The following is a 14,361-nucleotide window of genomic DNA, read 5'->3' on the forward strand; positions in this document are numbered from 1 at the left end:
TTTATTATGTGCAGAGATTTACGTTTTTAGGTACATTTACCTTTAAATAAAACGACAGCTTTCTTGCAGTAGATTCAGTGTTTATGATTATTACAGTGCTCACTGGGTTTCTCTTATTTTGTACACACCATTTATGTCAATGATGTGAATATAAGTGGCTCATTACATAATAAACCTAAGGAAAACATCCCTATTAAATAATAACAGCTTTAGTAGATTCATAAGACAAATAAATAAAATAAGGGAATATTTAGTCAGCACGGTAAGACAAAGCCAGATAAACTTCTGGGATACAGATGTGTTCAGCTCTAGAGAAAGGTTTCACAGGTGGTGGTCACAGATCATTACTCTCTTCTTATCCCTCCTGACTGATTATTTTCCAATTTTGCTTTTTGCTAGTGTTCTTGTCACAACTGGTAGGTTTAGACAAAGTTTGAACATGTTGTCTTGTAGGGACGTCCTCCCAGTCCTGGATGAGAGCATTGATGAGCTTTAGCTCTATTTGGTCGCCTTGGATACCCTGATACATATCATCCCAGAGGTTCCTGAGGCATTAGTACCTCCTTTATCCAGGAAATGCCTGCACACTCTTGCCACTGAATTTATGAAATGAGTGGACCATCAGTGGCAGATGTGTCTGTTCTGGTGTGCCGCCTGTCAAGCTGCGAGCACAAGTCCCACTGAAGTATAGCAGGCCCCCATGCCACCCTCATGGAGTCTGATTCTGATAGTTTAGTCACAAAGATGCCCCCTCAGTAGCCCACTGATAATCTTATAGGACTCTAGCAGAGCAGATGCTGGTCCTGCTGCTGGGTTGATGTATTTCTATGGCCCTGTACAGCTGTCCTTATGTAACAGCACATCTCCTCATTTAAGTCGATAGCTTTTACTCCTGCATTTTGGAGCTTTCATAATCAAATTTGACCCACCTGTGCACTTCTAGTGCCTATAACAATGACAACTTTGTATGCGGATATGTTTTATGGAGGTAAAATTGTGTGTGCAAATTGTGTTAATGTGCAAAACAAACAGTCCAGTTCAAAAGCAGTCTGTATATACTTAATAAATGATTGTGTACCTAATAAATAGGTCACTAAAATAGTATATTAAAATATTATGGGCCCAGTGCTCAGCTGATTATCATCCATGGGGGAAAAAAAATTCTACACAAAGTGTGCAGCTTGTGACTCCATTCATTGCAGCGTAATGTTATTATGCTAAAAACGACTTAATGGAAATGAGAGCTAATGCTGAAAATGTCCGTGATACTTAAATCACATAAGCAATACTGTGTGTTTGTGGAGCATTAACTGGAATTACAGTTCCCTATTTTCACAGTCTCAAAAGTAATCGGACAGTCAAAAATAGTTAATGCTATATTGTTGTTATTGTGCTTTTGTACTATAAGACAGGTTTGGGAAAACTGTGGCTATAACTTGTATTTGAGCAGGTAGCATAATGATGGACACACTTGGTTTAACACAGTTTATTAGAAAAGCAGAGCGAGGCATCACAGTTACAGTACTGTGCAGCAGGCTTGAGCTGCCCCTCATTTCTCTATATTTTGCGAGGAAAATGTGAAATAGGTGCAGTGATTTATTGAAAGATGCACCATCACACGTGTATATACAGTCTATAAGGCAAAGACAGATTGTGTACAATTCTAACAAGCCTAAAAGTTAATACTTGGTACAACGACCTTTATTTTCCAACCAGCCTGAAGTCTGTTACGCAAACTTTCTTGTCATTTCTATAAGTAGTCTTCAGGAATAGTTCTCCAGGCTTCTTGCAGGACATTCAAAGCTCTTCTTTGGATGTTGGATGGTTCTTGTTTTGTCCTCCATCACGATGATCCCACACTGCTTCAATAATGTTACTCTAATTTCGTACCTCAGGGAGAAAACCCTGTTTCCCTTCCTTAAGAATGGCTTCTTGACAGTCATCCATCCACTGGGACCAATTTTGATTTCCTATTTCATAGAACATGCCTTTCAGATACTGTTAATGAAATATGCCCCGTTTCCAGCTAACAGTCATTTTGGGAGTCACTTTGTTGGTGCATAACTGCATTCACTATAGAAATGGATAAAGTGTGTAACTCAAGGTCATCCGTTGAGTTAGGTGCCTTTTTTATGCTGGAACGATTGATGGGTCAGAGTTAAGCGACTTAACAAAATTAAATCATCAGGAAACGATCAGGAAACGAACTGACAATGAGTGAAAAAGCAGCCGACGTCCAAAGAAAATGCTGAAAGACGTTCAGAAGATTAGGAGCAAACTATTTTTAAAGAATTCAGGGATGGCTCAAGACTTTTGCACAGTACTGTAAATGACAAAGACTGACTCAGTTAGTCACTGCGTAAGCTTAGGTAGTCAGTGTTTGTATTTGGATTTGAAGTGTGCATAAATAACAAAGGTTACTTCAGGTTTTGTTTTTGCAGATTTGCACACTGATAAAAAAAAAATGAGCTGAGGAAAGAAAAGGACAAACACTGCCTCCCAGTGGATAAATATGGAATCACAGGGTAAAATGTAAAGTGCTAAAAAAAAAAAAAGGAAAAAGAAAACTGTATGGCAGACATTTATTTTACAGATGCAACGCCCTTTTAACAAAGATCTCTAGCAGCTCCACCAGGAACAACATCATGAATTCATGTAATCTGGACATATTATATATATATATATATATATATCTAAAAATATAAACAAAAACCAGTGTATATAAAACAAGTATCTATGATTTCATGTTAGACTCTGGGTCAATGTATGGCTAAATAAAGAGTCAAAGGCATTTCAACATAATGTCTTGAATATGTTGCCTTTAGTTTGATGACAATCCGGTTTTCCTGCTGCCTTTGAAGGTGTCGAATGACAACATCACTGAAAATTAGAACCACATCTGAATGAACTGCCCTTCAACTGCACAACAGCGTTTGTCTGTAGGGTTTTGTGAGATGGAGCCTCACGTGTAGTAGTTGGGTAGGCAGTTTTACTGGCTTGTTTTCGATCAGTTTTAAGGGAAAATAAAGGCAGCCAAGTGTTTTTTGCAGCAAACAGTAACCAATAACATGCTCATAGTTTAACACAAATGTGAGGTAAATGAAACTCTGTAGAAATACAAACTGCAAATGACCGGACACATTTTACATTCTACTCTTTTTTTACGTTTGGCTCTGAGTGCAGAGGTATTGCTGATTGTGATCATGAGCAACTTCTGAGTGAAATGTGTGCTTTTGAAACTGCACATCCAATGAAACATCAACCACAGATATTATTGTGCCTTCTGATATTATTGTTATTACACTGATGTGATCTATACTAGCACATATAGAAGGTCCTAAAACATGACACACTCATTTAAATCACAAAAGGAAGCAAAGAAACAGCTGTGAGGCACTGGAAAGTAAAAAGCACAGGTACAGTAAAAATACAGTTCAAAGTAATCTATACTTGACCTTCTGAACATGAAAATAAAAAAAATATTTAAATGTTTTTGAGATCTTTGCAGAAGCAGTGGCACAATGACCATTTTCTTCTAAAATCTGCAGATTTTGCAGTCGTGTCTGCTACAACAACAAACTCCCCAAAATCTTTTCTGACCTGATAAAAAAAAAAAAACGTAAAAACAAACACCAACTTGCTGTAAATAACTGGTTTCCAAATCACTTGACCACGGTCGTAATGGTGCAAACTCACACTTAAATATCAACCTTGTATCTTAAACTCTAACCTTTTGTCAATGCCTCGGTGACTCTTTAGTAACTGGTAGGTTACTAACCGCCCTTCAGCAGGGCGAAGAGGACACCTGATCATAGTCAGGACATTTGAGGAGAGCAGGGTAGCTGGTACTCATCTGAAGGGAAGCTTCACTCGAGATGTCTGAGGGGCTCCGTCCACGTGACCAGGCCTCCGGGTGGAGGAACTGACCAGAGTGGTCGGAGCAGTTGCTGAGGCGAGGACGGTAGAAGCTGGGATGGCGGGGCTGGTAGAGCTCCTCTGCTGCGTAGCGCTTCATGAACAGGTAGACTGACATGACGCCGGCGCTCTGCAGTGAGGAAGAGTCAGTTTATTCATAAATAACAATATGATCATTATGGCTTATAGCTTAAGACATTCAGTAATTAGCAATCTGAAATTATTAGAAGACAGAGAGAAGTATGTCCATTTATACACTCAGTACTTGGTTGGGACCATGAATTACTGCATCAGTGCATCGTGCCATGGAGGTGGAGGTGTCTGGTGGCTATGCTAAGGTGTTATTGGAGCCCAGGTTTCTTTGATAGCAGCTCTCAGCTTGTCTGTATTTTGGGGTCGGGTATTTCTCATCTTCCACTTGAAAGACGCTCTGTGGGGTTCAGGTCAGGTGAGCTGGCTGGCCAATCAAGCGCAGTAATAATATGGTCAGAAAATCATTTGGTAGTAGTTTTGGCACTGTGAGCAGGTGGAAAGGGAAATTGGCATCTCCTGAAAGCTTGTCAGGAGATGGAAGCATGAAGCGTGGTAAAACCTCCTGGTAGAAGGCCGCATTGACTTCGGACTTCGGACCAGCAGATTACACGACACCCCAAATCATCTACGACTGCAGAAAGTTCACAGTGGACTTCAAACACCTTGAATTTTGTGTCGAATCAGTTGACTTTGCATTACCACGCTTCGATACAGCGCTGTGCAAACAGCCAGCCTTTTCAGCAGTGACCTTGTTGAGGGTGCTGTTCATAAGATGATATTTACACTGTTTGAACAGAAATTCACTCAAACTGGAAATGAAATGTTCTAATGATTTGTGATTCACCTCTGATGAGCTCATGAGCTATAAACACAAAAAAGAAACTAAACAAACAAAAACAAGAGTGAAACCAAACCTCCAACAAGGCAGCTCACTCTCTGGGCAGCTTTTACTTTGAAGGGAATGCCATTGTATTTTGTATATATTCAGTTTGTTTTCTTTGTTCTTTTTAAACATAGTTTAAGAAGCTGTTATTTTCCCTTCTGAAACCTATTTTAATATACTTGACACAATTTTGAGTAGTGCTTTTTTAATACAAACACAAAAAATGAAAAACCCAACAATTATAAAATTGTTCATGTATTCAAATTGCTGACTTGTTGAATGTATTTAAACATTTGTAACACATTAATGTAATGTACATTACACAACATGTACTCAAAAATGCTAACATGTTGTCATCAGTCTGAAAACCTGTTGTCTCCTCAATAAGCTCTATAAAGCATTTTCATTACTTTGACCTTCAGATCAATTGATTGACATTGAAGGAGAGGTCAGAGGTCAAATGTAACGTGATATTTTAAATCTTTAAATGGCACTTTCTATATGTTGACAACATATTCCACACTTAAGTTAAAAGGCTTTTTGTCAATTTTCGACCAATAAATCAGTCAATCTACATCTCTATGAATTCATTTAAAACTTTGGAGCCATTGTGTTTACAGACAGAATGACACGCAAACACAAAAACATAAGTAATGAATACAGGATAACTGAAAGTTACATTTTTTTTATCAATTCAGTAGTACATTAGAATAACTAGTATATGAATACTGTAAACATCTGTATTCATGCATGTTAATAATAATATCATAATAACTGTTTACCTGAGGTAATCCTGTATTTCCTCAATGTGAACCCTGGAGGGCAGTAAACACTCAATACTATGAGCACAGTCATTTTAAGGAGGAGATTTCAAAATAAAATCCTTACTATTTACCTTCCTGTTACTACCACACATGCCAACAAGTGCACAGTGGCAATGAGAGCTCAATGTTTTTATGTTATCTAGATTTATTCATATGAACATATAAACATGTTTCTTCTTGAATGTTTTTTAGCGTGTGAACTGACGGATGCTGCATCCACAGCCGTGCCAAACAGCAGTAAAAGTCATTTCTTTTTTTTATGTTCAGCTTCTCACCTCAGTGAGCAGGAAGGAGAGGGCAGCAAAGGCAAAGGACCAGCCGTACTTATAGGAAAAATAGGCCTCACTGCTCTTCGTCCTGTTCAGCATTTCATCATTTATACTGGAAATGTACAGCACCAGGCCCACCACCAAAGCCAGACCTGAGAGACGGAGAAACTGGATGTTAAAAGAGTAAAAGGGAGACACGACAGGAGATGATCCAGAGAAAGGAGGAGTTGCCTTACCTGAGAGGATAAAGAAGATTCCAGAGACAAATGCCAGGATGGTGCGGTGAGGGCGGACGTGGCCGATGTTGTTGAGGACAAAACCGATGAACATGAAGAAGAGGCTGACCAGAGGGAACGGAGTGGCTGAACGGATCATCTCTGAAGAGGAGGATAAAGAGCAGATGAAGGAACCTGCTGTTTAACCACAAAAACACTAAACAAATGATCGAGCCAAAGAAGCTGAGATATGAAAAAAATACTAAATACTTATAAATAAGGAAAAAAGCAGAATAAAAGTATTTTCATGTGGAAATTGGAAAAAATTACATTTAGATTAGCTTAATATCACAAAGGGAAATTAGGGCCTGTTTTGATCTATTTTAATTATACAGCAGTTTTTTAATTTGTCGTCTTTGATAGAAAATAGTTTTACATTCAAACTAGAGAACCACAGAAGAAAGAGGATGGAGAACAATGAGTCTTGAAATAAAAAAACTAGAATAAAATTCCCCCAAATGGAGCGCTGCACTGGAGCTCATTATATCGACTAAATGGAGTGATTTATCCTTCAGTTAAGTTTTGACATTGAGTTTTACTGAAGGACTGTCTGTGAAGAGGCAATAAGTATTCCAGGGAGGAGCAGGCGGCGACGCGAGGGTTCAGATGAGTCAGACGTATGTGCTCTCACTGCATTCAGACTTCTGAACACGAGCTTATTGGAAAACAAGTTCTCAGACTGAAAAATGCCCCCAGCCTTTAATATAAACAAGTGCTAGTTGTGATTACTTTTTTTTTGCCTAAAGCTGCAGCTGGAGGCGGTGTGTCCTGCTGGTACTTACTGAGCACGTTCACTGTGGACTCTGACGTCAGCTGGACATTCATTGGCATGATGTACTCGATGGTGAAGCAGCGACCTGACTCGTCACCTGCAAAGGAACGAGACAGAAGTGAGAGTGAGACTCATTCGAATTTACCCTCGCAAACATCGGACAAACAGATGTGCAGAACTCTTTGAGGATTAAAAGTCAGCTATTTAAATGACTAGAATTAAAGTGGAGCTTAAAGAAGGTTTAACAATCAGTGAGAACAGAAGCAAAAGGCTGAAACAGCCAGAGAAGAGGTCGGCATGTGGGCAGAGGCATTTTGAGAGACACATGGCAGCCAAAGAGTCCTAAATAGAAATCTGTGGGAGAATTCCTGCCCCATATAACTGACTTAGTGACAATCATATGACACATACTGACACAGGCTCACAACAGTTTTAGATGTGGTGGCAGGGATATCTACTCATTATTTTTGCTGAATGACGTTTGCTCAGCTGCTCTTGGATGATCAGAAATTTCATAAATGAGCTGTAAATGAACTTATAATGTTGTGTAGTAGAAGTCTACCTCATAAGGGGAAAAAACCCTTTTAAAACATATTTTGGGGCAAAATTGTCAAACTTGTGAAATATTTTTTGTTTGTTTGTTTGTTTGTTTTTGAGCAGATTTGTTTGGTGATTCTGTGCATGCTTTCTTTATGTGAATGTGACCATTTAAATGAAAACAAGCTTTAAAATAATAGCTTGGTCGTGGGACACTTATCCATTGTAACCAAAGGTAGTTTTGAGACAGGAACTAGTTCCTCTAGTCGTTCCTGTGATGACCGAGTGTCTGTATGTGGGAATGTGTTGTTTTGTCTTATTGTGCTACTTATTTTCCACTGTACTCACTTAGACCTTCTCACTGTGGAGTCTTGGGACTCACATAGGGTAATACGGACATTTACAAAATGCTGTGAATACACAAACTACCCAGATGATTCTAGACAAAATATATGGACAAAAGTACTGAGCCATCCCAAATACAGAAGCTGCTCAGCCATGGAAACCCATGCCGTGAAGCTCCCGGTGCACAGCTTTTGTGCTGATGTTAATGCCAGAGGAGACCTGGAATGCTGTAGGTACTGCATCAGCAGAGGTTAGGGTACTTTTACACATTATGTAACCCTGTTCTATAATTTCACATGTCTGTCACGAAGAGTAAAAGCAGTGTTACTAACATAGAGAGGGACCAAAAGAGGACACGAGAAGGTTGGACAGCTACAGCTGATGGTACAAAAGATTATCTGATGTTTTTGAACAACATGGCTATCTTGTTATCTTGTTACAGTGACAGCTGTAACAAGATAACAAGATTCAAACCTTCACTAGCGTCAAGATTGGAGTGACTTTGTCCAAAATTGTCAGTTTTTGCATGTTCTGATTCCCAAAGAGGAGCGACAGTAGCATAACCTGATGAAAATTGATCACAGTGCAGAACACACAGTACACTGCAGCTCTGACCTTGATAGTCACGTATAAGTAGAACATATCCACTACTTCACTGCAGTGATATTCCCTAATGGCCTTTTTTAGTTTGATAATGCTCTAAAATGCTACACAGTCATGACGTTGTGCAGGACAACGTCACACAGACACAAGGACTCATCCTCTGTCTCCTCATTGCTCTTTTTATCACTTTTACTTGTACTCGACACTTACTCACAAGCTCTCTTTTCCACTCACACACACAGTGATGAAGTAATTGTGAATGTGTGTGAATATGAATGTTGGTGGTTTACATGATGATACATCACTGTGACAGCTTGCTGCTGTCGCCACCTTTACTGTAGAGATGATGAAGATCTTGAATGTGAGAGAGTAAAATCCAGTGGCGTTATCTGTTCTACACTTTTGATTCATCCATGACTAACTGACAAATTTCAGGAGCACAGAGATAGCCGTACCCACATATTTCCTTAATTTTTAAAATCTAGTCACTAACCAGCCAAAAAGCAGACTCTCCAGAGGCCAGAGTGCAACGAGGTCTTGATGTCAGTGCTCTGGTTCAGAGGCATAATGACTCCCTCCTCCAGGTAGAGCCAGTAGTCGGTGCTCACTGCCACTCCCAGCAGCCCCAGGCCACTGATTGCAAAGACACTGCTCAGCAAAGTCAAGGCCTTCCTGCTGCATGCACTCATGGCCACAGCAGGGTGAGCTCCAGCAGCTGGTGTAAAATACAGAATAATCCAAGCAGCAAGCTGGAGGAGAAAAAGGGAGATGGATGTGGCACTTTAAAAGAAGCTGGAAACAGAAACCACCAAAAAAGATGCTTAAAATAAAAATAATAAAAATAAAAAAAAAACGTTAAGAAAAGAAACACTAAGAAAAAAACAAACTATAACCTCTAAAAAATACGACCAAACAAAAGTTTAAAAAAAATCCTGTGACATATAAAATGTGAATTTTTATTTATTTTTAATAAAATTCAAAATGTTATTTACACAATTATGACAAAAAAAAACCCTAAAAAGCCTGAACCACAAAATAATTTCCAGAAAATTCTATTTATTGAACCTTCTGACAAGTAAAAACAAGTGGTCATTAATTATAATTATTAATTTGCATATATGAGTTTTAATTTAAGTTATATTTTAACTAGCATTTTTTTTCTTTTGTAATCTACTGCTTAAAATATATATATATTGTGCAATTTATTTAGGATTCTGTTTGTGGGTTTTGTTTTTGTTTGTTTGTTTTTTTTAATAATGTAGAGGTCTCAAAAACTCTTACAGGGTTAAAGGTTGAGAATACTATTATTAGCATGAACCTAATTAGCTTAGCATAAAGAAACTGGGAAATCAGCTCCTGTGACTGGCTACAAGCAACTAAATCTGCCTTCCACTATTTTGTAATTCATGTATCGGTTTATGAAAATTAGCTTGTTCTAGACTATTTATTTCAACTTCTTGATAAACAGACTGCCGCTCACTGCCTTGTTTGCAGCTAGCTGCATTTAGCTGAAGCTAGTATAAGACTGAAGACTGGGGGAGGACACAGTCTCTCAGTCTGTAACATCAGGACTTTGACGCAGTCTACAATGCCAGCTATGTTTAGTTAACTTTGTGGATTTGTTGAGTTTCCTTTGGTATTATTGTTTTACCGTCTGAGTTTAGCATGTTTTTAACATGGTTTTGTGTTGCTAGCAGCTGTGTTTTAATATTCTTTTCATTGTTCATTGTGCATATTCCTAGTTTTTACTTGTTTTGTTTAACAGCGCTTTGTGATTACTATATGTTTCACACCTGGATGGAAACAAGCTAGTTATTCATCTCTCCCTCCCCCCCCCCCAATATTTGTGCAAAGCTAAGGTAACTGCACACTTCAGGATGTGCTGGTTGTATTATTTGTTTATTGTTTTTGCTGTTTATGAGTAAAAATTTCAGGCTAATATCACAAAATCTGGAGTTGAGTTGAGTTAAGTTGAGTTAGATATCATGAAATTTCAAATTACTCAGAAGTAAACTGAAGTTTTGAGAGAGTCGGTATTGTGGGACTCATAGCTTCAAATTTTGAGTTATTTTATTGGCAGAAACAAGCTTCCTTAAATAAAGAGTACGCGGTTCATGATGGAGTTAATGTTTATATTTCATCAGTCTGGCAGCTTTCCCAGTCTCAATTCATTCCATTAAAGAGCAATGTTCAGATTCATAAAACACCACCATAATTTCTAAAATCTTTGCATATTTATGTAAATACAAACTTCAACAAAGAGGTTTCCAGAGGTGGGACCAAGTCATTGTTTTGCAAGTCTCAAGTAAGTCTCAAGTCTTTATCCTCAAGTCTCAAGTCAAGTCTCAAGTAATGTCAGGCAAGTCAGAGTCGAGTCTCAAGTCACTGGTGTAAAAGTCCGAGTCAAGTCACAAGTCTGAAACTTTGAATTTCAAGTCCTTTCGAGTCTTTAAAAAAAAAAATGAAAAAAGCATGTTGCAGTTATGCTAAATGTAAATATTAGACCATGTAATTTTTAAATCTGTGTTTTTCTCAACACATGACAAAATAGTGAACTTAGAAAATATACACAAATTGTGAAATTGCACCTCTTTAAAATGCAGCTCAATTAAACCTAGCTCCAAGAATAATTTTCACCGACAGTTCTGAGATAAGCTGCATGTTATTCTTGGATGCGGTTGTAGGACCGGCTTTAAAATCGCATGACAAAAATATCATACACATTAAAAAAAACTGCATCACCAACGTAGCCTGGACAACATTTGCTAGTTAGATGAAGTCAGCTATCTCATCGTAGCATATTTATATGCATATTTATAATTATACGGTTCTTGGAGTGAGTGCATACACTCGTGAAGTTTAGTAACTTCCGGTCACTGCAACAAGCCCAGGTACAGTTTACCGACGGATGGGTACAGGACCTTGAAATGCACCGTGTAGAACGAAAGACCATCGTACGTATCATAAGTTTACCAGTCTCACAAATTGTCTTCATAAATACACATTCGTTAACCGTTTATTAATAGGACCTTTGAGCTCAACGGTAATTAATTAGTAGTGGAAATAATTTCTGGTAGCATCACAGAAATGTAGCAGTGACAATAATACTGTATGCTGTAATCGTACTGGGCAATTAGTGATACAAAAAACCTGTTTTATCCTGTGAATAAAAGTATATGTTTTTGTCAATGTACCATAATAACAGAGAGCGAAACGCAATATTGTGTCAGGACAATTCACTATTTATGCACAATAAATAAAGGAGCATAGCGCGACAATTTCTGTTCAGCGCCAGACTTGCTTGTAACCTATATCACCAATTATGTTATGAAAATGACGTATTAACTACTAAAAAACACTGACCTTCGTGTAAATGCTTGGAGCAGACTAACCTGTGAGCTGGAGTGTTCTGGGACGTTATATTTGGTCTTTGAATGGCTGCAATCCAGGCCATCCGTCGCCTCTTTGTTACTTCGGAAACATGGCTCGAACAATTTCTCTTCAACGACGTAATCCGATAACAACCGATCTCTTTACCCGTCGGCTTCCCGTGGCTGTCATGCGACCGGCTATTGCAGTTAATAATACAACAGCTTCTTGACATTTTTGTGTTTCTTTTTATCGCTGTGTGACTGATTTCAATTGAAAGCCTGCGTGCGCTAGTACCTCTTGCCACGAGTTCCCAGAATCCTTTGCGGTTTTACCCCTGAATGACGTCACATTTTCAATCTCTATATAATATGCATGTTAAATTTTATATTTGGGGTGAAATATCAAGTCTTTTCAAGTAAACCGGTTCAAGTCCAATTCAAGTCCCAGGTCATTGGTGTAAAAGTCCAAGTCAAGTCACAAGTCTTAGAACATTTTTTCAAGTCAAGTCTAAAGTCATAAAATTAATGACTCGAGTCCACACCTCTGGAGGTTTCCATTACAGAAACTGTGATGGTGCTTGAGGTGTGTCGCTGTGTGCCCCTTGACACTTTCAGAGAGAAATCAAAATAGAGAAAGAGTGGAAAAACATTGTAGCATTTTTTTTCTTTTTACATTTGACTCCAAGTTTCATTATCACAGAAAATACTAATTCAGTCACAAGAATTAACTATCCAACCTCCCACAAAAAGGAAAATGAAGTGTGATTCAATAAAACCTGTTTGAGCCTCCAGGCAGAGGTACATTAAATGTGTCGCAGTCTGCTACTATGAATACAAATGGTCACTTTATCTGAAATCCAAGACGAGCTTCTGACATTTTACGGCCATGAATCCAACAGTGCAAGCCAGCACTAGGATCTGGCCGACTGATAACATAATGAGACATCATCTGAAGAGACAAGGTGATGATTTACATCCCATTTGGGAACCCCATGTGAATAATCTCCGGGTGGTGATAAGGGGGAAGGATCAAGTAGAGGACAGATATTAAAGGGGGCTAAATAGTAGCTAATTCACAGCATATTTATGAAACAGTTTTGCATAAATAGGAATATTTTCCCTCTACAAGCACATTAATCAGCATAAAGACTTCTTTTTGTTGCCCCTTGAGCAACTAGAGTTTAAGCTGCTAAAAAAGCCAGTGTCTGCTCTTTAAGAGATCACATTTTATCAGTAGAAACACCCTCCATATCATCTAAATCATCCCCCAACAAGGTCACCTCATTTACTCTGAAACAGCCAATATTCATATATCACAAGTCAGACTGTTATCCAGTACCATCCAGAGCATTTAATCACGTATTTTATTACTTAGTGACAGCAGCGTGCTGACAGATATTAAAGGATCAATACACAAACCGGGAACACTGCAATTACACGGTCAGGGTTGAAAACACAGAGACCACCAGTACACCTGCAATCAGCATTATTTTAAGTAGAAATAGAAATCAAGATATTTGTGCAAAATCTGCTTCACTATAGGTCACATTTTTAAAAAACAAACAAACAAACAAAAAGGTGAGTAAACAATAAGTGGACACTGGAATTCTTCAAATATGCAGTTATATCTTTCTGAAATAGTAATAAAGGAAAAGATTATTGTACAAATATAATGTAAAAAACACATACTGGGTTTCTACATGACTATTATAATCTGTCATTACTTCACAGGTTAAATTCCTTTAGAGGGATGGAAAAAACACTCCTTTTAGCATTATCGCTCCATCACATGTCAGTGCACAATATTCACACTTCACTTATCAAACATGAAGGAGCTCTTTCATCCACAATCAACACTAAGCGTCCTCAAACGTCTCTTCTTATCCAAGATTGAACTCTGACCATGAAGGTTATAAGCACAGTTTCATTGTTACTCCTATTAAAACCAAACATGTTGTCACAATGAAGTAAACAGCTAAGATATGGGTACTTAGTGAGCTAAGGAGTACTGTGTGTATAGACTTGTGTAGGAATATTAGACTCCAACTCAATACTCAAATGAAACAGATCATTGCAGGTAACTGGAATCAAGGATTAAAAATAGTTGACAATTTTAGATTAAAGCTGTTGATTAATTTAAATAGAGAGAGAGACTTTATCACACGCACCTGTTTATGATCCGTCTGGCTCTTCCTGCACTCGGAGCAGAGATTGCGCCCAGAGTTGTGAATTAAAACCTCACTCCTGCAGTTTGCCCGCTGAAGGTCTGACTTACGGAGGAAGATCGGCGTTGCTCCGTCGAGTCGGTCACGAATTCGTTCGGAAAACTGTGTAATCTTTGGGTAGAGAGATAACGCATTGCAGACACAGTCCGTGAGATAAACTGAGACGGACCGCTGGTCCCGCTCTCTGCTGCGTGCTTTCAGAGAGAGAGAGAGAGAGGGAGAGAGGGAGAGAGAGAGTTGCATTGTTGATGTTGTGGAGAGAGAGACCTGCTATCAAAGCGAGTCCACTCCACTGCTAATGAGCCAACT

The 14,361-nt window shown here is 38.5% G+C and overlaps 1 protein-coding gene across 1 annotated transcript; it reads right to left on the reverse strand.

Annotated features, from left to right (window-relative positions):
- Window positions 1–1,349: 1,349 nt before the first annotated feature.
- Window positions 1,350–14,361, reverse strand: cacng5b (calcium channel, voltage-dependent, gamma subunit 5b). Its single transcript, XM_005925395.3, has 6 exons — window positions 13,996–14,361; window positions 8,950–9,205; window positions 6,982–7,068; window positions 6,161–6,301; window positions 5,931–6,076; window positions 1,350–4,045 (listed from the first exon to the last, which is right to left on the reverse strand). Exons 1-6 carry the CDS (start codon window positions 14,293–14,295, stop codon window positions 3,785–3,787), a joined length of 1,191 nt encoding a protein of 396 aa, XP_005925457.2. The 5' UTR covers window positions 14,296–14,361; the 3' UTR covers window positions 1,350–3,784.

Source organism: Haplochromis burtoni, unplaced genomic scaffold (genome assembly GCF_018398535.1).
Source record: "Haplochromis burtoni strain Fernald_Lab_line unplaced genomic scaffold, NCSU_Asbu1 Contig_81, whole genome shotgun sequence".
Lineage (NCBI taxonomy): Eukaryota > Metazoa > Chordata > Actinopteri > Cichliformes > Cichlidae > Haplochromis > Haplochromis burtoni.